The 23,112-nt window shown below is 45.9% G+C and overlaps 1 protein-coding gene across 10 annotated transcripts in view; it reads left to right on the forward strand.

Moving 5' to 3' along the window:
- Nucleotides 1-960: 960 nt before the first annotated feature.
- The window catches only part of LOC105463701 (mediator complex subunit 12L), a 338,063-nt gene continuing 315,911 nt past the window's right edge, over nucleotides 961-23,112 (forward strand). For 7 of the 10 annotated variants that reach the window (XM_071091100.1, XM_071091102.1, XM_024787297.2 and 4 more), the window contains exons 1-2: nucleotides 998-1,234; nucleotides 2,093-2,320. In XM_071091100.1, the coding sequence (XP_070947201.1) occupies nucleotides 2,222-2,320 (99 nt within the window). In that variant the 5' untranslated portion in view covers nucleotides 998-1,234; nucleotides 2,093-2,221. Of the gene's footprint in view, nucleotides 1,235-2,092; nucleotides 2,321-23,112 lie in introns of all 10 variants that reach the window. The other 3 variants (XM_071091103.1, XM_024787306.2, XM_071091105.1) reach the window with 2 other exon arrangements.

Genomic DNA, 23,112 nt, shown 5'->3' on the forward strand with positions numbered 1-23,112 from the left:
CAGGTCAGGGTCAGGAGTGAGGAACTAGCCTCTGCCACATTACCTTCACTTTATTTATCTCCTTCTTCCCCCTTTGCTTAAATGTCAACGAACATCAAAGTTGATGTTCAGATTCAACCAACATTTCCAGAGCACCTACTATGTATCAAAGGCTTCTGGTTAGAATCTGCCTATGTCACCTTACAGAGAGGGAAGGCCGAGAAGGCCTCAAGCCGTGGAGAACGTGACTCCATTAGGCAAGGGCAGGTTAGGAACCCAGTCCCTCCAAGTCTAAGTCAGAGAAAATAGGTCAGAAACTTGGAATCAGTGGTGGATTCAAATTCCGACTACTTTCGTGGGTTTCGGCAAGTAAATGGTCCTCTCTGAGTTGGCTCAGTTTCTCCATCCATAAAAAGGGTACAGCAAGACTGTGGAAGGTTGTAACGACCAGAGATTCTGACTGTCAAGATCCTGGCACTTAGCGAAGGCTCCATTAAATGGCAGCCATCATTCTTGGCCAAGTGCGGACGCACTCTCCCGGGCACGCCTCCCGCGGGGTCCCTCAGGACAGGCCGAGCCCGCCTCCGCGGCTCCGGTCTCGCAGAGCTCGCGCCAGGTGGCCCAGCATCTTAGTGCCCGCAACCCGAAGCGAGCGAGGAGCGAGGGCGGGTTGGATGACCAAGGTCTGCCCTGGAGGATCACCCCCCAGCCCCTTCCACGCTGCCGGCGCAGGTGAGGTTTTCGGCCCAGGCCAAGGGGACCGCGACCTCTGGGGAGGTCGAGGAGGAGGGCGCAGCGGGGGGCCTGGAGCGGGGCTCCAGAGGGCGCTCCCTCCGTCGCCCAGGTTCACCCCAGGGCCAGCCTCGGCGCCGGGGCCCGCGGGCTGCGCGCTCTGCGGCTGCGAAAACCCGGAGAGGCGGATTGGAGCGCGCTCACCGCGCTCGCAGCCAACTCCTCCGCGGTCCGGCCGCCGAGCTGGGCATGCTCAGTGCGGACGCCGCGCCGCCGTCCGCCAACTCGGAAGCTCGCGCTCCCGGGCCGTGGGGGCGAGAACGCCGGCGGCGAGCCGGCGTCGCTCGCCGCCCCCAGACAGTGGCAAACTTCGCGGCGTTCCCGGAGCTCGTCCGGGCGAAGCAGATACCTCACAAATAAAATCATAATCCAATTCCCCCATCCCAACCCGAATGATGGAGGCTGCGGCGGCCGGAGTGACCCCGCCGCCGCCAGCCCCAGCCCGCTAGCCGCGGACCAACAGGTAAAGTGTTGGGGGTTGGGGGCGGAAGGGAAGAGGAGCTGGGGCTGGGGGGAGGCGGCGGGCTGGAGGAGCCCGAGACGCCTGCGGGCTGGCTGCCCCCGTCGGCGCTCACAGCCATCGCTCCTCACCCCCTTCCCCAGCCCCTGGAGGGACTGTAAAGGGTTAAGTCGGCCCCGCGCCACCGTGAGCACGGCCCCCTCCAGCCGCCGCGACCGCCAGCAGCGCGCCTCGGCGCCTGCCCGGAGCCGCCGAGGGGACCGGAGCTGCGGATGCGCCACCGGAGCCTGGCGGACGTCTAGGAGTCACCGGCCGCTTCCCACCGGCCGCATCCCTGCGTCTCGCGCCCCCTTCAGACCTCCCTTCCTCTGCACCGGCCGGGTCCGCGCCCAGGTGGCGGGGTCTGCGGGGCGCGTGGCGGCGGGGGAAGGGTCCCTGCTGGGAAGAGAGGCGGGGGCGGTCCGCTCCGCAGCTTCTTTCCGGGAGAGGAGGGCCACCCTCGCCTTGGGCGAGCACTTGAGCCACCAGCCTAGGCGCCAAGAAAAGTTTTTTTTTTTTTTTTTTCCAGTGCCCCACCCCCACCCCATGCTGCGCCCAGCTGGGGTGGGTTTGGGTCCATTGGTGAAAAAAGTCACACGTTCCCATCAGCTGCTCCTCCCCCTGGGGACAGGGTGTGGGGGGAGCAGAGGCGGCAGGCGCCGCGGAGGACCCTGGCCGACCTCTAGCCCCTCCGCCGCCGCCACCAGAGCGGTGCGTCCCGGGGCTCGAGCGCAGCCGAGTACCCGCCGAAGGCTGTCCCCATCAGTGCGTGTCTGCTGCCGGGCAGCGGCAGCATCCAACCTGCTTTATTCCTGCCTGCAGCGCCACAGCGAGCGAGCGAGCGAGGAGGGGGAGAGAGGGAGTCTGTCTGCAAAGTGCTGCTCCCTGGTGCTCAGAGGCGGCTGCTCCAGCTCCAACTCTCATTCATTTCGCCGGTTAACATGAGAGATCATGGCCGCCTTCGGGCTTCTCAGCTATGAGCAGAGACCGCTGAAGCGCCCCCGGCTCGGGCCGCCCGACGTCTACCCACAGGACCCCAAGCAGAAGGAGGTAAGGGCGCCGGCGGCCTCCCCGGCAACCGGGGCCGCGCTCTGCAGCACTGACCCGGGGCCAAGTTGGCCCAGCGGGCATCGCCGGCGCTGCGGGGGAAGAGGTCGGGGAGGGGGATTAGAGGCGGGGGCCGGGCTGGCGGTGCTGGGCGACCCCCCGGCGGCGGAGACCAAGCGGCTGTCAGTCCCCGCGCTCCACTGGGGCGCTCGCTTTCCGTGTGCCGATCGCTTTCTCGTTGCCGGGCCTTGCACGGCGCCGCCGGGAGCTTCTCGGGCTTCTTCCCTGCCGAAACCCTGTTCGCTCTCACCCGCTTCTGCCTGCTTTATTTTTCTTCTTGCCGCTTCGGTAAATCGTCGTAAACTTTTTGAAAAATGTTGGAATGCAGTGCATCCTACATTGAGGGCTTGCGTTTTGCGTTCGCTGGCCAGGGACGAAGGTGGGGGGAGCCTTTCAAATTTTCAGTTTGGAATGAAAGTCTTTTTTATCGAAGTGATGAATATTTAGCTCTCTGAGTACACCTCTGTAACCCTTCTCCCCTTTAAAAATTAAAATTAAGGAGAAACACTGATTTTCGTCTCTAGAGGCAATTGGCTTAATTGCTGGAGGCTGTTTTGTATATGTAAAAGCAGGCGAGTTACCTTGGGAGGGAATAGGTCCCAGGATTGCTTATTTCTTTGAATGAAATTAATTGGAGACACCTTGACTCTTGCACCAGGTACACTAGCTTCAATGGCTAGGGTAACCAAGGCGTTTTGTAGCTATGTATCTGTTTGTCAGGAGTTAACAAGTAATTATGTAACAAGTCTCTAGTTATAATGATCACCTTTGGCTACACCATTTGCCCAGGGACTTGCCTTTCTTTTCTTTCTTTTTTTTTTTTCTTTTGATCACCTGCTACCCAGCTGTGCTTTCTGAGTTTGCCAGCTGCAGTCCACCCATCTTCTGTTCAGCTAAACACGAACTGACCACATTTCAAAACTTATCTTTCTGAGAATCTAAAAACCCTTCATTAAAAGTTTGTGGGCCCACTGATAGCACAGAAAGGGCCTTGTAAACCAGACAACGAGGGGTCCTTAAGACTTTCCTTTTGATAAATGTATCTGTTTCATTAGGAGATTAAGTGCTTGTTCTGGCTAAACCGTCTTGCTTATAAACGTGTCTGAGAAGTAAGGAACAGCAACTCCTTTTAGAGGTTTAGCACACTAAATATGCTCGAGCATCAGTGGAGTCACGCAGATGAAGCTGGGAAGGTTTTACAGGTGGTTTCCAGCACCAGCTTTACAGGATGGTAGAGGTTTGAGAAGATTACCCAGATTTTTTCCCCTACCCATTACCCCACGCTGCTACTCCAACTTAGAATGAAGTTAATGGTTAAGGACTGGAAATAATAGAGAAGCTGAGGATCAAGTGTAAAGTTAATAGCTTAAAAATTATTAGGAGGAAATTCTTAAAGTTTTGATAGGGACAGGGACATTTCGTTGGTTGCACTTTATCATCTTGTAATTAATGTCTTACTGTGTCTTTCCAGAGGGCAGCATAATTGATGGCATGATGGCTTGGGATGCTGTGTGGGCTTATTTAGCATTTGTTCTTCAGGCCAACGCTCATTTCAGGATTGGGTCATCTGTGATTCTGGAAAGAGTAATTTTGGATTTCAGGGTCTCACAACATTTTATGGCGTTCTAAAACTGGAAGCGACCTTAGGGACTACTTTTTATAACTTCCTTTTGACTAAGTGAAACAGGCCTGGAAAACTTGATTGGTTCAACCAAGGTGTATGGGTGAATAAGCAGAGGAGTTGTACCACCAAACCAGTATTTATGTCAAAACTAATACTACTTTGAGGATGATTTATGCTAAATTATGTTCTGATGTTATCACCTTTCCCCCAAGGCAGCCAATGTTTTATCTCTCTCAGGCGGACAGAGTTATGTGTAGCTGTAGCCAAATTTGGGTACAATATGGAACAGGTGCTTGGCTGTTCTTGGGTGGCTGGTGAGTCGAGTTTCCTAAGCTTTAGTTATTTATGTACTATCTCCCTCAAGATTTCTACCCTACCCCTGTACCACCTGTACTTTTATTCTGAAATTTTCTTTAAACTAATTTTTAAGAAACTGTGTGTTTCCTGGGCAGTAATACATATGGAGTCATGGATTTATTGCAATATATGTATATATAAAATTTATATCAAATCATGTATACATACTATTTTAATTTGATATTACATGCACATATGTATATGATTATACATAATAAAATGAGAGCATTACTGTTAACACTTTAAAAGTTCATCTGTGTATCGAAAACAACAGTTATGTTCCATTAGAGATATGTGTGGTGGAAAATGCTGATTTAACGGAGGAAGTGTGGGCTTCCAAGTTGGGCTGACCTGGATTTAGCTTTTTTTTTTTTTTTTTTTTTTTTTGCAGTTATGTGGCCTTGGGCAAGTTGCATAGCCTCTCCTTTGTAAATTAGTTTGTGCACTTCAGAAAAAATTCCAAACCAATATTTATGTGAGAAAAGCCCTCCTCCTAGTAGAAGTTATTCTTGTCACTGTAAATGTAATTTTTATTGTTGTTGTTATACCAGTGGTAATAGTATTTCAGAAAAGGGCTCCAAGCAGATAGGGTGGAACCCTTGAATGAAGACCCATGTGGAGAAGTATGGGGGTGGGGGGGTGGAATATGGAAGCTTTAACCTGCTTGATGGATTGGTTATATTTATTTGAGAGCTTGCTGTGCATCAATATCCTATAGGACTTCATTATATATTGTGTTACAATACTTTGCCTCCTGCAAACAGACTGTCCTCAAGCCTTTAAAACAGGAAATCAGAAAACTGGCAGTCATCATCGAGACCTCCTCCTCGCTTATACCCCCTTCATCCATCAGCATCTATACATCCATCCGCACATCCTGTTCAGTTCCAAAATATATTTCCAATCTACCAGATGCTCCCCCGTTTCACCAGTATGCTTGGTCTCCCTTCTGGCTTCAGGGTGACTTCTCTGCCCCAGTGCTCCTGCATATTCTGTTCTGGCCTTTCTGCCTGGACACCTGTCTGTCTAGCCACCTGTCTGTCTAGCCACCCCCTCACACTCAGCATTCCACCCGGCTCTTCTCACCTTAGCTTGTGTTTAGAAAGGTAGGCTCTGGAGCCAGTCTGCTTGGGTTGGGACCCTGGCTGTCCTGTTTATGTGCCCCTTATTCTCCCTGTACTTCATTTTCCTTCCATATAGAGAGTGATAATACTAAACCCATAGGGCTGTTGGAAGATTACCTGGATAATATGTGTAAAAAGCATTTAGAACAGAATCTGTCATAGATTCAGCCGCTCTTTGTTTGCTGTCATGAACTACTGTCAGGCCTGCCCCTTCATCATTCAAGTCTCAGGCTTTTCTGGTGTATCATTTACAATTATATACTTATTTGCATCTTGCCATCTCCCTCCAATAGGTCAGTTTCATGAGGGCATGGATGAGGTCTATTTTGGCATGGCAGAAGTACCTGGCACCTGCACATTTAGTTCCTAGAATGCTGAGGGCACAAATATTTATTGGAACGTGAGTAAATGTGGGATGAATAAATTAAAAAGGGAAATCTGGCGACTGAGGGGTGTTGGGGAAAGTCAAGGTTAAAGCTGAAAGTATCCTTTGCATCTATCTGCTTTGGAGCCTGGGTTAAGGCTGAAAGTACAAATAAGGTCCAGAAGTAGGAAGGAAGAGGAGGTTTACTCTGGGACAAAAGAGATCAAAACAGGGTTAGGCACAGTGGCTCATGCCTGTAATCCCAGCACTTTGGGAGGCCGAGGCGGGTGGATCACCTGAGGTCAGGAGTTCAAGACCAGCCTGACCAACATGGTGAAACCCCGTCTCTATTAAAAAATACAAAAATTAGCTGGGCACGGTTCCGGGCACCTGTAATCCCAGCTACTTGGGGGACTGAGGCAGGAGAATCGCTTGAACCTGGGAGGCGGAGGTTGCAGTGAGCCGAGATTGTGCCACTGCACTCCAGCCTGGGCGACAGAGCAAGACTGCGTCTCAAAAACAAAAGAAAACAACAACCAAAAACCAAAACCAAAAACAAAAAAAAGACGCCGAAACATTTGAAGAGTAAATATGTGCAGAAAATCAAACTTGTTAGAAAAATTGGTTGGGGCAGTAGTGAGATTTCCAGGAATCAGGAGCAGTAGAGCCCCACCAGCAGGGACCTACAGGAAGAATGGCCTGGTGTGCAGTGCAGGGGCTGCCCGAAGATATACACTGCATGACTTAGGAGAGCTGGTGGTAATGGTGGTGTCTGCATGCAGATATCCCAGAATGGTGGTTCTGCAACTTCAGTGGACATTCAGATTACCCTGAGGGCTTGTTAAAACAGATTGCTGGGTCTCTAAGATTCAGTAGGTCTGAGGTCAGGCCCCAGAAATTGCACTGGTGATAAGATCCCAGGTGATCTGATGGTGCTGGTCTAGGGCCCCACTTCCATAACCCTGACCTAAAAGGGAAGGCATCCAGTTCTGCAGGGGCTAGAGCATTCTGCTTGATACAGGCAGGGCTGGATTAGACTTCCGTGTATGGCTGAAGTTGCAGTAGTTTGGCTTAACAGCCAACTCAGCCCAGACTTGGTGTGCTTGTCCCAGAATTTGTGCCTTCTCTTACTTCAGATCTAAGGGAATGGACCAGGAAGTCTCAGTCCCCCTCCAGTGGCTTTTTCCATTACACTTGAAATAAAATGCAAACCCTTTACCTTGGCCTTCAAGGCCCTACCAGTCTGGCCCTTGTTCACCTCTGCAATCATTGCCTGCAGCCAAACAGCCTGGCTTTGAGTTCTGGCTCCCCGACTTACTGCCTGTTTGACTCAGCTTCCTCAACCGTGGAATGAGGTTTGTATTTCTTCCAACTTCATAAGGTTGCTGGGAAGAGAAAATGAGCTAATGTATGCAAAATGTGTGGAACCGTGTCTGTCACAGAGCCAGCACTCAACACAGGTCAACCACTATTAGCTGATCCCTTATTAAAGGATGCTGGGGGCCTCCTGTTGTACTTACCATAACAGCCACAAGACCCTGCCTTTCAGGATCTGGACTTTGAGTCACCCCTTCCAACTTGCTGTGTGGTGGGACCACAGGCTGCCTCTCTCTTCTTCCAACAGTCCTAGCTTCTTTGTGTATAGGTTCCTGTCCCTTGCTCCCTACAGCAGTTTTGTTTCCTGTCGTTTGGTTCATAGCTCAGAAACCCCCATAAGGAGGCCTTCCTTGCAGCCCATCTTCCCTCATCCTTGCCAGTTCATTTCCCTGCGTTAGTATGTTTTGTAGTGCTTGTCACTGTCTGAAGTGCAATTATTAGGATACTGTTCTCTCCATGGCCTGCCCTCCAGCTGGAATGTAAGCTGCATGAGAGTAGAGGCTTGTCTGTGGTGGTCACATCTGTGAATGGCCTAGTGCCTGGGAGTAGACTAGGTGCTCAGTAAATACTTCATGAAGAAATTAATAAATGCAGAAAGAACTATTAATGAGCAATTGTGAGTATTTATAACATTTGACTGTCTCAGTGCTTGGTTTATTTTGGTAACTCCTGTTAGTTTTCTTGTTAGCATCGAAAACTCTTAAACACATCTATGCCTGTTTAGAGGCAGCTGGGGAAGTGAAGTGGGGGAGGTGGAAAGTTTGTTTCTTCAAAAGGGGAGGATGTTGATAAAGTTTTCTGGGAAGAAAGGACAGGTTGACCAGTTGACTTAGGGGACCAAAAGAGGAGGCAAGGGAGATAATTTGATTTCAGAAAGCTCCTCACTTGAGACTAATTGGCTGGCCCCAAGGCACTGCTACAGACCTCCCAGAATCCCAGTGTTCAGGGAGGGACTGATGTTTGTATCTAACTCATGCCTCAGGTGACTCGTGGGAGAGGAGCAGTGTAGGAAGCACTGGTTGGGAGGTCCTGCTGTTTTCAGCTTCTCACAGTTTGCTACCCAAACTCTATGGCCAGGGAGGAGGAACTCAGCTGGTTGTCATTTTTCAGGGCCTGCCAGCATCTGCAGCCGAATGTGAAAGATGCTTGTTAAAAATGCACATATACACTTTGGGGAGACCAAGGCTGGAGGGTTGCTTGAAACTGGAAATTTGAGGCCAGCCTGGGCAACATAGTGAGACCCCCATCTCTACAAAAAATTTAGAAAGCCAGGTTTGGTGGTGCACACCTGCGGTCCCAGCTACTAGGGAGGCCAAGGTGGGAGGATCACTTGAGCCCGGAGGTTGAGGCTGCAGTGAGCTGTGATCTTGCCATTGCACTCCAGCTTGGGCTGTAGAGTGATACCCTGTCTCTTAAAAAATGCAGATAAAGTGGCCCAACTCTACCCTAGACATGCTAAATCAGAATTCTGGGAAAGAAGCTCAGAAATTTGCATTTTAAACAAGCTTTCTAGGTGATTCCAAAACATGTCAAGCTTGAAAACTTTTGCTTTAGTTTGCTGTCCTTATCTCTAGAGAGCATTGTGAACTGGGCTTCCCCTTATTCCTACCTGCTGCCCCTGATTTGATGTATTAGAATCTTTTGGACAAATAAGTACCTTTTGGTACTAAACAGTGCCAATGAGTTTAGTTACTTTCCTCCTTGAAGTTCTAATAACCATGGTTCCCAGCATAGGCTTGTTTTCTGTTGCTGTACACAGTTTATAGCAGAGGAGAGTTTTATGCCTTGGTTTTGAAATAGCTATGTCTCCCTCCTGCATGCATTTGGCTAAACTGGGGGATAAGCGAGCAGATCTTGCTTTGTTCCATGAAGCCATTCTTTGAACTTGTCAGGGTTGTGGAATTTTCTTTGACTGTGTCCCTGGGTTCTCAGTTTTGCTCTTTGGGGACCCCTGTCAATTAGGGGTACAACCACTGTCCTTTAGCCTGTCAAATATTTCCCTTGGAGTAGCACCTGAGGAGTTGAAATGGGATCCTTGAGGAGGTTGGAGGACCATACCATGAGATCTGGAAAGTAAACTGCATTGGGTGAGCACGAGGCAGGAGAGGATGAGGATGCACAGACTTGAAAGATTCTAGTTGAACCAGTTAGTGTCACCCGCAGGTGTGTGCACATGTGTGCATCTGCCTATACATATATGCACCCGTGTGTGAAGACAAAGCTCCTCGTTAGTGTAGTAGTGAATTAAGGAAAAAAGAAAAGCAGAAGTAGAAGCATAGAGTAAGTAAAACTTGCAAACTATAGGAATTGTGATGTATTTCTTCTGAAGCTCTCCTCTGATGAGGTTCTGGGAACACCATTCTCAGGGCTTCTAGACTAGGCAGGAATTTGAGAAGTTGGAAGGATCCACAGGAATGAACACGATGAAAGATGTTAAAATGTCAGGTCTGTTGGGCAGTGAAGGAAGGGGTGATTGACTTAGCCTGGAGAAAAGCTGACTTCAGAATCTGAGAAAAACCAGGTGGAGGGAAGAAATCCAAGGGAAATGCAGAGGGGAGACTCTTACCTCCTACATATTCCTCCCCAAAAAGGGAGTATGGAAACACTTGGACTTTTAATTACCTTTAGATAATTTCTAAAGCTGGGTGATGGTGACAAGGGAGTTCATGATACTGTTCTCTTTCTCTTAGAAAACGTGTATGTGTATGTAAATAACTATGTCATTAAGTGATACAACAGCTTAATTTTGACTTAAATAACCGTATACACAATCTAGAAGGATTACCACTCACATACAAACAGTTATCTCTGGGGGATAGGATTAAGGGTGATTTTTATTTTCTTCTTTGTACTAATTTGTATTCCAAGCTGTAACAATAGGTGTGTACTACTTTTGTCATTGGAGGAAGTACATTAAAGGATAATTATTAGGTAACTTTGACTGATTTAGAGAAATGGGTTTCTGTTAGTTCCAAGCCAACCTAGAGCCCCTTTAGGTGATGCCTAGGCAGAGGGATCTCATAGGGTGTAGATATAGGCATTTATGTACCTGCGATCTATCAAAAGCTGGATAGGACTGGAGTTAGGACTGTTAGGTGATCATTCCAGCTCCGCAACTTGAACTGTGTGATATCTGCAGTTGGGTCATTTTCCTCATCTATAAGCTGCAGAGAATAATATCTGATATATAGAGCATTTTAAATGTGAAGCAACATTGTAAACTTAACTTTTTAATCAAATGTAAGGTATAATAAATTCAGTGACCTGCAGGAGCAGGTTTATACCAACTGATTGTTAAAATTTCAGGAATTTCATGAAATGGTTGATACCATGTTGGTAGCTTGAAACTGGCCATACAATTCAATAGTAGTAGTATTAACACCAAGGAAATTGGCAAATGCTACAAATGAGAACTTAATTTCATTTTTTTTTTTTTCTTTTAAATTTGAGACATAGTCTTGCTCTGTCAACCAGGCTGGAGTACAGTGGCACGATCTCGGCTCACTGCAACCTCTGCCTTCTGGGTTCAGACTATTCTCCTGCCTCAGCCTCCCGAGTAACTGGGATTACAAGCACACACCACCATGCCCAGCTAACTTTTGTATTTTTAGTCGAGACGGGGTTTCGCCATGTTGGCCAGGTTGGTCTCGAACTCCTGACCTCAGCTGAGCCACTGTGCCTGATCGACTTTCTTTCATTCTAAGCTGGTTAACATTTACCTGCATACCACCGGGTATAGTTATAGGTGGCAGACACTTTGTTGGCTACTTCACCGTCATTATTATCCTGCTTTTCCCTTGCCTGCTTCTCACTAAAAACTATTTTTTCTTTTTTTTACAGCCAGATCCTAGCAGGGCTCAGTAGTGCATGCCTGTAATCCCAGCTACTCTGGGGACTGAGGTGGGAGAATCACTTGAGCCTACAAGTTCAATATTAGCCTGGGCAACATAGTGAGAACTGATCTCAAAAGAAAGCCAGATTCTCATTTTCCTAGTTTCCCTTGCATGTTGAGATAAGCATATAACTTAACTCTGGCCCAAGAAATTTAATAAAAATCTGGATTCCTGGAAACTGTTTTTTTTTCCCTGTCTGATAAAAGTACAGGCATAGAAGGAGAATGCCATCTCCTGATGACCTGAAGGCTCCTTAGTTTTCTATCTTTGGAAAGGTAATAAAAGAACATAGCTGGAGCTGGGGCAACCATCTTATGGCCTTGTGGCAACAAGCTTATGGAGAAAAGACAACAAGAGGAGTCAGTTGAGTGGCTTTATGAATTTGCTAGGCTGCTGAACTGACCTTGGGACCACTTCTCCTTGGACTTCTTGTTAAGTAAACAAGGCATAGCCATCCTCATGGTTTAAGCCACAGTTGGACCATATGTCAATCTCTTGTAGCCGTGTAATGTTGTCAAGGTACTTTCTGTTTATATTTTGGTATCCTTGAATAATCGCAGCATGAGGGCCACCCCCCCTCACCCCCTTTTTTCCCCTCAGGGATTACACATTCCAGGAACTCTCCTGCTCTTTGGCTTCGTGAGGAATACATGTCAAGAGACAAAGAGCAGTGGCATCTTGTCCATCAGGCAGTGCATTGTGACCTGGTCCTATTAGAAATGGAGGGGGAACTGAACAGCCGCCTCCTTTATTTATTTCTGTTTCTGGCGGAAAGCATTTTGGTGGGAAGGGAGGAAGAACCCTGTTCTGTTTTGCTTAGAGAGGGAGATTCTGTAGGTCTGCTATTTTGTGGGGAAGCCATGCATGTTTATAGATAGAAGGGAACTTTGAGGTGGATTGTTCTAACCTTCTCATTCAATACAAAAGGAAATTGAGTCCCAGGCAGGTTAAAGTGACTTGTCAAAGCAGATCTGGGCCAAGCACTTGTGTGCCCTGATTTGTTCTTGCAACTTTACTTGGCCTCTCTGTAAACAGCCTCCCCTTCTGGTAAACACCCTCACGTTGCCCTGGAAATGAGAATCACTCTGCAATTTAGGGCACCCAGTGCCTCTGTGAGAGCTGGGAACTCTTCAGCTCACCACTTGATCCTCTCAGAGCTGGCCAGATCTTGTGTGGTGTTTCCTGGGCAGGGGGAAGAATACTTCAGAAGCTCATGCACTTTTGTCATCGTGTTTTTTCATAGAAGGTTCCCAGACCTATCTGCAGCCTCTGAGGATAGCTCTGGCATTGGCATTTGTGGGCTGTGTGCGTGTGCTGGAGGTCATTTCTATCTAGTTTCACTTTCTTGGTTGAGATACCCCCTTATTTATGGGTAGCTCTCTTGAGAGAGACGCACACAAGTGGTACCAGTTGCCCAGTTCCAGGAAGCAACACGTACATGACATTCTGTATAAATGGATCTTTCTTAGTTGTACAATGCTGTGACCCTGAGAAGAGGAGAAAAAGTTTAGCCCTTAGATTTTATTTTCCATGTTTTGCACAAAATCTTACTATAACATATGCATGCCAAACAAATTCAGTCATTCAGCAAATGTGATTGAGCACCTTGTAGGCTCTTTGACAACTATGGCGCTATGAGGACAGGACCACAGACTTGTATTCCCTACTGCATCGCTGACTTCCAACACAGTGCCTGGCCTACACCTAGAACTCAAAACTTTCTTTTAAGAATGCGTGTAAGAATCCACAAATGCTAAGAGCATTAGATACGGTCCTGGTGCCCCAGGCCTTCAGCCTAGAGCAGTTAATTTCCACTGTTGAGGGGCGAGGTTGCATTTTCTTTCTCTCTCCTTAGGACGTTGGCAGTGTCTGGAGACATTTTGGGTTGCTACAACTGGGTGTGTGTCTTGGTACTTGCATCTAGTGGGTAGAATCCAGGGATGCTGCTAATGTTCACCAATGCACCAAACAACCCCCTACACCAAGGGCTTAACTGGCGCCTGCTATCAGTAGTTCCAGGATTGAGAAACTGTCGTCTAGAGGAAGTGATGGACCTGTAAATGAGGAGCACATGTTTCAAATATTCTTTAAGAGGAAGGTGCAAAGTGCTGTGGAAACCAGAGGAGGGGGAGTGACCCATTTTTCTGATGGGACAGATAGAAAAAGAAATTTTTGAATCTGGAACTTGGAGGGTGTGTAAGCGGATGGGGTTGAGGATAGGGAAGATTCATTCCAGGAAGAAGGAGCAGCACATGCAAAGGTCACAGGCCAAAATGATGTGGGTGTGTCTTGGGCTATGGGCCTGCCGCATGGTACGGGGCGTCAGGGGGAAAGCTGGGTTGGTGTGGGAAAGAAAGGTGGGATACAGTCATGGGGATCTTTACTTTGTGGAGGCTTTTGGATGTTATGGTGGAGGAAGCCAGCCACTGTTCAAGGGTGATAAGGGAATGAGATTTAAGATGGTTGAGGGTTGCGTTTTCAAGGGACAGTGCCTCTGAGGGTCATATTGAGGCAGAAGGATTGCCTAGCTAGGTGGTCCTTGACATTCAGAACTGGAAGTGGGTGATGGGTTTCCTGTGGCTGCCATTACAAATGACCACAAACTGGGTGGCTTAAACCAACATTCACTCATTCCCTCACAGTTCTAGAGGCCAGAAATCTGAAATCCGGGTGTTGGCAGGGCCACACTCCCTCTGAAGGCTCTCGGAGGAGACTCCTTCCTTGCCTGCTCCAGCCTGCGATGGCTCCAGGTGTTCGTGGCTTCTTTGACTTGTGTCCACACATCACTAATTTTTGCCTCCATCTTTACATGGTCTTCTCCATTGACTGTTTTCCTCTGGGTGTCTCTTATAAGGACACTTGTCATTGGATTTACGGCCCACTCGGATAATCTATGAAGATTTCATCCTTAATTACATCCGCAAAGACCCTTTTTCCAAACGAGGTCACATTAACAGGTTGTGGGATTTGATGTGAATATCTTTTAGGGGAGTGTTTTTTGGTCTATGGGATTGGGAAGCTCAGGAAGAAAGGAGGGGTGTATTAGTCCGTTTTCACACTGCTGATAAAAAGACATACCTGAGACTGGGTAGTTTATAAAGAAAAAGAGGTTTAATGGACTCGCAGTTCCACGTGGCGGGGGAGGCCTCACAATCATGGTGGAAGGTGGGAGGCATGTCTTACGTGGTGGTGGGCAAGAGAGAATGAGAGCCAAGTGAAAGGGGAAACCCCTTATAAAACCATCAGTTTTCATGAGACTTCCTAGCAAGAGAATGATGTGGGGGAAACCGCCCCCATGATTCAATTATCTCCCACCAGGTCCCTCCCACAACATGTGGGGATTATGGGAACTACAATTCAAGATGAGATTTGGGTGGGGAAACAGCCAAACCGTTATCAAGGGGTGAATTTATGAGAAACGTTATTTGGATGGCGGAATCAATAAGGTGGATATGTGAAGTAAGAGGAAGGAGCACAAGAATTTATCAACACTTTTAGCTTAAGCCAGTGGTTTCCAAACTTTCTGCTCTTGAGAATGCTTTGCAGTCTTAAACTTTGAGGATCTATTAAGCTTTTATTTATGTAGGTTACATCTCTCAATAATTACTGTGTTAGAAATTAAAACTGAGAAATTTAAATATATATTAATTCATTAAAAACTCATAGTCAAACAATTTCATGTTAAATTGTGTTTTTTAATGGAAAATAACTTTTTCCCCAAACCAAAAAATAGTGAAAAAAGAGTGGTATTATTTTACATTTTTGCATGTCTCTTTAATGTCTAGATTTTTGTATTTAGTTCTGCATTCAATCTGTTTTGAGACATTATTTGGGTTGAAGAGCATGAATAAAATCTGGCTTTTCACAGACAAATAGTTGAAATGTTCTCGAGAACTCCAGAGGTGTTGGAATTGGAAAACTACTTGTTTAGACTATTGGGTAGGTAGATCCATAGGGGTCCATAAACTAACATGCCATAGGGAACAAAGTAATTTAACTGTTTTCCAAGGATGGGGTGGGTGAGGGAGGGGAGGAGAGAATTAGTTCATTTCTGAATGTTTCCAATTTGAGGAACCCCTGGGGAGTCCAGGTTGAAATGTACAGTGGTGGAAGCTAGAAGTCTCGATTTGGGTGTGATGTATTCATAAATAATTGAAGTCATGGGTGTGATTACCTGTTGAGAGTGTGCAAAGAGACGGAGGATTGTATGACCTGGAGAGATGGAACTTTCTAGGGATAGACTTCCTGGACTCTGTCAGGGGATCTCTGAGGAGGGCAGTTGACAGAGATTTATGGGTGCAGATGCTAAATGACCCAAAGAGACAGTTAACATCAGTGAGACTCCAGCTCCATTTGCCTCCTCTTAGTTTTCCTAGATCTGGTTATCAGGCTGAGCAAGGCTGAACTGGCCCTGAGGCAGAGGATTGAGGACCCAAGGGAAGTGATAGCTTTGACCTTGTAATAAATCTCTTCCTCTTAGAAAGGAGGGGAGACAGAATTGACACAGGGCTCCCCACTTACCTTGAATTTTCTACAGGCATTTCCAGAGTCAGTTGGAATGTGCCAAGATTTCCCCAGTAAGAATAACTCTGCCTTCAACCCATATCCAGTGTGCTGCGGATCATCTGTGCAGCTGCCTCCTTATTGTCAATTAAAACTTGGTAGAATTTGCTGCTTTCCTTTTCCAGCCTTTTCATTCATGGATAATCTAATGAGGTTGTTGAGATCTGGACTATTTAAGTCATTGGCAGGAGTGAAGAACTAATAAAAATGTATTTTGTTTGAAGTGTTGTTGGAATTTTTTGCTAAGATGCTAGTTTACTTAAAGGTATGGAGGATCTATCAAAACTGTGGCTGAGGCAGTGCTAAATAATTTATCATTCTCCTGAGTTCTGCGAAGAAGGTTAATATTGACATTGCTTAGGTTCTTCTTCTTCTTCTTCTTTTTTTTTTTTTTAAATAAAGCTTCACACAGTGCTGTTATTTGACAGTATGGAAAATATTTTTGGGGTCAGAGTTGTTTTTACTTTGGTCAGTTTCAGACTAAATGTAAACTCTCTTGAAAAAGATTCTTTATGAATTGGAGACACTATTTACATTTCTACTACTCACTTGAATCTGCTTTTAAGTTATTAACTAACTGAAATGTTTTCAATATTATATTTTCATTTACTTAGTACTTGATATGTGTCTTCTACTGTGTTAGGTCATATGGGGGTGTAGAAAAGAAATAGAAGCCTCCTATCTGTCTCCTCTAAAAATACGCTTCTCAAAATAACCGTGGCAAAGGATCAGTTTTTAGAAAAATTAATTTTCAATCTGTTATAGACTAATATGATAAAAATGAATTACTAGGAAAGTGAAATGCTGCTTGAATGTAGTGGTAATGTCAAATTGCTGTAAAAGTTTCCAAATACTCTCAGTTTTTGCACATTTCATGTTGGGGACCATGACAGTATCAGACCACACTCGGGGTGGTTGCAATGCTCTACAAGTTAATGTCGGTTTACCTACCCACATAAAACAATTTTTAAAATGACTGATTCATTAGTTTTATTTATTTATTTGAAAACTGATGAATAAGATAACATTCTGTATAGTGTACAAAGTGCCACATTACATTATAATAGCCACTACTTACTGTGTTGGTTATTCTGAGTGCTTTAGGTGTTTGGTTTTATGCCAGCCTCATGATACCTATGAGGTGGGCATTATCATCTCTTGCTTACAAATGAAGAAACTGAGCCACAGAGAGGTACTTAACTTGCCCAGGGTCATTGAGTGGCATAGTGATGTAGTTGGACTCCCTGAGCCCATGCTGTAAACATTCCGCTCTATTTATATAGTGAGTCTAAGAATGCTACGTGAGTTCAGAAAAGAGAGGCTGGATACATGGAGGTTACACTGGCAGATGTAGGGTCTTGAGAGAGGCAGGGCCTGAATGGGTGGGACATGCTGTACCAGCTCATGAGAAGAAGCTGGAAGGGATGAGAAGGGGGGCTGTTTATCTGCAGATCAGACCTAGTGGAGCGTCTGCTGGAGCCCCAGCAGGTTGGGGGATGGGGGGGTGGTGGTGACCTCACGTGGTTCTGCTGTTAGATTTATCTCACTAGGTCATGCCTAATAAATCCAGTGTGGGAGAGAGTGGAGTCGGGGAGGCTGGGAGGGAGACGACTCTAGTAACCAAAGCATGAAGTAAAAAGAGCCCGACTGATCAGGGCTTTAAATAGGACTGGAGAAGAATTGGCAGTTGGTGACAGATTGGTCAAAGGAAAGGAAGAGAGGCGAATAGACAACGCTCATATTTCTTGGAACACTGTTCAGCTAGGATAGTAGGTCCTGTTGCTTGAGGACCTCAGAGTGATACATTTTTGTACTTAGTCTTCAGTGATGGGACAGGCATTTGAATTCCTTGGGTGCTGAATTGGAATGAATACTCAGACTCCCACCCACCCTGTGATTTCTAACTGGTATTAAATGGTTTAATTGAAGGTCTTATTCTTAAAAGGACCTTGTAGCTTTGGTTTATGCTGCTTGTCCTGTGCTTTAAATCTCCCTTTAATGCCTGTTATTGACCTCCTTGTGGGCTGCTTGGGTGATGGTTAATCACCAGATTTGCTTGGAAGGTTTACTAAGCTTGGTGGAGGTGCAAATGAGCAAGCCCCCTGAAAATAAAAAGGGTGGAGGCTGAGAGGTGCTAACAGAGGTTAACTGTTCAAACTAGTTTTTCCGAGGTTTACCGGGGGAATTTGTTTCCTTGACCCAAAATTATATGTTTAGCCCCTCTGTTTCTGAACAATTGGCCTAAAAGTAATGAACAAAATTGCCAGCACCAAGAGCAAAAAAGAGACATTTCCGTTCTCTTTCCCCTCTTTCCCAAGCAAGAGGAAGAAGGATGTTCTGTAGTGAACGTGGTTCACTGCAACCTCGATCTTCTGGGCTTAAACAGTCCTTCCACCTTTGCCTTCTAAGTAGCTGGGACCATGCCTGACTAATTTTTATGTATGTTGTTATTTTTAGAGACAGGGTGTCACTGTGTTGCCCAAGCTGGTCTTGAATTCCTGGACGATCAAGCGATCATCTCGCCTGGGCCTCCTAAAGTGTTGGGATTATAGGCATGAGCTACTGCACCCAGTCTTGTTGTTATTTTTCATGAATTTGCAGTACATTTGGTGGGGAATCATTTTTTTCTCTCCTACAACGTGGCTTCCTGCAGATGTGTGCTGAGCGTGGGGTCAGAGATGGAATTGAGGTGGGAAAGAAGGATAAAAGAAAGGAGCTACATAATGGATAAGTGTAAGTCAATTAACTGGACTGCAGAGGACAGAAACCACGGCTTATGTTTGTGTTCTCTGCCCTCAGATCACCTAGCACACTAGCTTGTTAAGTACTCTGTGAAAAATGATTTAAAGGAAAAATTTGTTATGTAAGATTGCAATGCAAGAACTATATGGCATACCTCAGCAATAAAGGATCTAAAGAGAAAACTGTCTTTTGAGGCTGCCTTAAATGTAATTCTGGGCAGAATAAACTAGCAAATACCTTAAGTCTTTCTTGCTTTATGAATATGCAAATCTAAAAGTTCAAGTATTTTTCTCCTGCAGTTCCCTGGATTTTTTTTCTGAGAGCCACATCCAGGTGTTTGATATCAGAGAGTGATATGCATTTGAATGTGATTTGAATATGAATTAATTAATGGGATACAATTATTTAGATAAGAGTGGAGTAAATGCTAAGTATATTTAGATATAATTGGAATCAGAGGCTCTCTCCCACTTTTAAATGAGGGAGGAGGAACTGCCTGTCTCACTAGGACACTTCTGGGTAGGATGAAGGAGGTTGTCATGGGAAATTGGCACTTCTGAGAGCTGTGTGTTCAACACTTCATTCATGGTGGACATTTCCATCCAAATTGAATTTACTGAGTAGTCAGTCATGTGCTCAGTTTGGGCCATATGTGCTGGTCATACAAAAGATCATCATTGTAATGATGGAGATACCATTTTTAAAGTAATTAGTGTGCATGCCAGTTACTGTGTTGATTGTATCACAAGTGATTTCCACTTATCCTTTACAGTAGATGTGTGAGGTAGTTGGGGTGATCTCCATTTCACAGAAGAGAAAGGGAGACAGGATTCCAGTTTAAGTTCGTTGGAATCACACTGTGCTCTCCTCAAAGAATTCACTGTCTTGGAGCGTACATTGGACCTATTTGGGGCTTGCTTCTCATATGGCCACCTAACCATCCATTTTACTTCTCACCTCTCAGCGTCAGTTTCTCAGCCTATAAAACGGGACACATCCTGCCTAAGCCACTTGTCTATTATGAGGATGGTCATGAATGTGCTGTTTAAATGTGAGGGAGTGGTATTATTACCATGATTTTTTTTCTTTTTGCCTGCTGTAGGTACAGATGTAAAGGTAGTATTTGCATTTTGTGTTGAGCTCATAGCCTTTTGGTTTTGTTGGTCCCCACAGTTAGTGATTGATGGCCTGTGGTATGATTTGGATGGGTGAATGCTAATAGCAGTACAGGTGACAGTGGATGTAAAGAACTGACTTTCATATGTGGCTTTGATGCAAATGTGGCTCTGGTGTTAGAAGGGTTGGGGCAGGAGAAGGACAAGGTGACCTTTTAGGGAAGTCCTGCCTCTCCTAAGTCAGGCCCCTACCTCTGGCCCTCTTCAGGAGGCTGGTATTAATGCTTTCTCTTGTAAATATTTTGGTTGCAATGGGGAAATTCTTCCCCAGACTCCTTTAAAAAATTTCTTCAAACAGCTATTAAGTATCATGTCAAGTAGAGGAACTCCAAGTAGAAATCAGTCCCCATTGCTGTGCAGTGAGCAGCTGAGATATCTGCTTATCCAGAGCCTTAGTAAAACTGCTTTTCTTGGCCGTTGTAGACTCTGCAGTAATGGTCCCCATGCTGCTGCTAAATGGACTGGATCCTGATTTTAGGGGGCAGTCTTGCCATGAGGAATAGAGCAGAGCCTGCCCTCCCCTACCTGTATGTTTTCGTTTCTTAGGGCTGCTGTAACGAAGTACCAAACATTGGGTGGCTTAAAACAATGGACATTTATTCTCTCATGGTTCTGGAGGCTGCAAGCTTGAAATCAGTGTATGCAGGGCCATCCTCCCTCTGAAGCCTCTAGGGCAGGACCCTTCCTTGTCTCCTCCAGCTTCTGCTAGCTCCAAGTGTTCCTTGGTTGTGGAAGCCTAACTCCAGTCTCTGCCTCTTTCTGCACATTACTGTCTTCCCTCTATATCTGTCCCTTCTCATATGTGGACATTAGCTATGCCAGATTAGGATCTGCCCTAATTCAGCATGAGTATCTTAACTTGGCCATATATGCAGAAACCCTATTTCCAAAGAATGTCCCATGCACAGGTACGGGGAGTAGGACTTTGATATATCTCTTTGAGGGATCCAGTTCTACCCATCACAGTGTGGCTCCAGGGCCTCTCTCCAGATCCTCCTCTGCACATCCTCCTGAGTTGGTCTGGTACTAGCTGTTGCCTTCTAGGGCCTGGGTTGGCAGGTCATCCCCTCCTGTTTTCTCAGGATCTTCAACTTATCTGCCATCTCCCTTTCTTCCTATTAGCTTCAACTGCTTCCTTCACCGCCTTCTTCCTGGTGTGAATAAAACATGCACCAAGCTCTCACATCTTAGATCTCCTACCCTAGACCCCATTTTTGCATCTCTCCTCCTCTTTCTCCAGACTTCCAGAAGCATCCGGTGTACTCACTGTCATCCTCACCTCCCACTTCTTCCTCTGCTCTTTCCAGTCTGGCTCTGCCCTCCTTGTTCTGCTGAGACACCCCTCTCAGGTCACCCGGAATGGCCGCATTCCCTGCAGCACTTGATTCTGTTGCTCCCTCCCTTTGGAAGCAGTTTCTTCCTTCAGCTTCTGAGGTAATACACTCCTAGTTTCCTTCTCTCCTCTCTGGCCACACTGTCTCAGTCTCTTTTGAAGGCTTATCCTCCTCTAACTGGCTATTAAATCAATACTGGATTTTTCCCAGGGTCTGTCCTAGGTCCTGGTCTTTTCTCACTTGATCTTCTCTCTAGGTGATGCCAGCCGTCCCCAGGCTTCAGTCACTAGCCATATGCAGACAACTCACAACTTTACGACTCCAGTCTAGACTTCTCTAGACCTGTATAGCTGAGTGCCTACCAGAAACATTTTCTCTGTGTGTCTGATGCCTCAAACTTACGATGTTTATACCTGAACTTGTGATCTGCTCCCCTTCCTCTGCAAAAAGCCCCCAACATGGGGGAGATATACCATCCCAAAAGTCTAGGACATCCTTGACAACCTTGCTCTTTGTCATTCTATCCAAGAAGTCAACATAAATCCTGTTCGGTTTCCCTCCTAAATATCCCTCCATTTCTTCCTTCTCTTTACCTCTACCACCACCATCTTGGTCCAAGCTACTATTATCTGATATTCCAACTCTCATGAGAGCCTGGTAGCTGGTCCCAATCCCCTTACCCTCAGCCTCCCAGTTGGTCTGACCCTCCTCGCCAGTCAGTTGTCCACACTGCAGTTCTATTCAAGTCAGATAATGTCACCTTGTCTGTCTGCCTGCCTGCCTGCCTGCCTGCCTGCCTGCCTGCCTGCTTCCCTCCCTGCTTCCCTCCCTGCCTGCCTCCCTCCCTCCCTCCCTCCCTCCCTCCCTCCCTCCCTCCCTCCCTCCCTCCCTTCCTTCCTTCCTTCCTTCCTTCCTTCCTTCCTTCCTTCCTTCCTTCCTTCCTTTCAACAGGGTCTCACTATGTTGGCCCAGTTAATCTGAAACTCCTGGTCTCAAGCAGTCCTCCTGCCTCAGCCTCCCAAAGTACTAGGATTACAGGCATGAGCCACCATGCCCGGCCTGATGTCACCTTCTTGCTTAAAACCTTTACTGTTCTTATGATGAAGACAGAAGTTCTTTACTTGGTTCACAGACCCTGCATAGTCTCTCCCCCAACCCATACTGCTTCATTCTTATCTTTTACAGCTGCATTCCACTTCCTGCTACTGCTATGACAGCATTCTTTCTTTAATTTTCCCAACCTTGCAGACTTTATCCATGCCCATCCTCTGTCTTTCGTCTTGTTAGGCACACATACACCAATGATTGTTACACCTTCCTGGTGAATTGACCTTTTTATCATTATGACTTGCTCCTCTTTATCTCTGATAATACTTTTTGTCTTGAAGTCTACTCTATCTGATGTTAATACAGCTACTTCAACTCTTTTATGTTTATTGTTTGCATGGTACATATCTTTTCCATCCATTTACTATCAACTTATCTGTCTCTATATTTAAAGTATGTCTTTATATTTAAAGTATAGCCTGTAGTTGGGCTCTACTTTTTTACTCATTCTGACAATTCCAGTCTTCTAGTCTTGGAGTCCAGAGTCCATTGAAGTCTTAGTCCGTGAATATTTAATTAGCATTTAGTGTGCTTATTGATATGGTTGGCTTTGGGTCTACCATTTTACTATTTGTTTTCTGTGTCCCCAGCTTTTTTTTTTTTGATTATTAGACTATTTTAAAAATAACTTTTGTTTACCAGTTGCATTTTAGTTATACTTGTATTGTTTTTTGGAGTGGTTGCTCTAGGAATTACAATCTATACCCCAACTGTTCATGATCTCCTTAGTGTTAATATCGTGTCATTTCATGCAAAATATCAGAGCCTTACTACTGTAAGAGGCTATCCTCTTTAAGTTTAACTCCTACTTTGCAGTCAGAGCTCAGGTCAAAGGCCACTTTTTCAGAGCATTCTTGTCTAACTCCCCAGACTGATTTAAGCCACTATTATGTGCTTTCTGAGCAGGCACTTTGGGGTATTTATAACACTTGGAATTCACTCACTATGGAATCCCCTGTACTTAGCAGAGTCTGTATGCATAATTATTTGTTAATCTAATGAAGGACGGGGAGCCAGCCCTGAGTTGTGGCTTGAAAAGTATAAAATATTTCATAATAATATACTTCAGGGGGTG

The sequence above is a fragment of the Macaca nemestrina genome, chromosome 2, assembly GCF_043159975.1.
Source record: "Macaca nemestrina isolate mMacNem1 chromosome 2, mMacNem.hap1, whole genome shotgun sequence".
Lineage (NCBI taxonomy): Eukaryota > Metazoa > Chordata > Mammalia > Primates > Cercopithecidae > Macaca > Macaca nemestrina.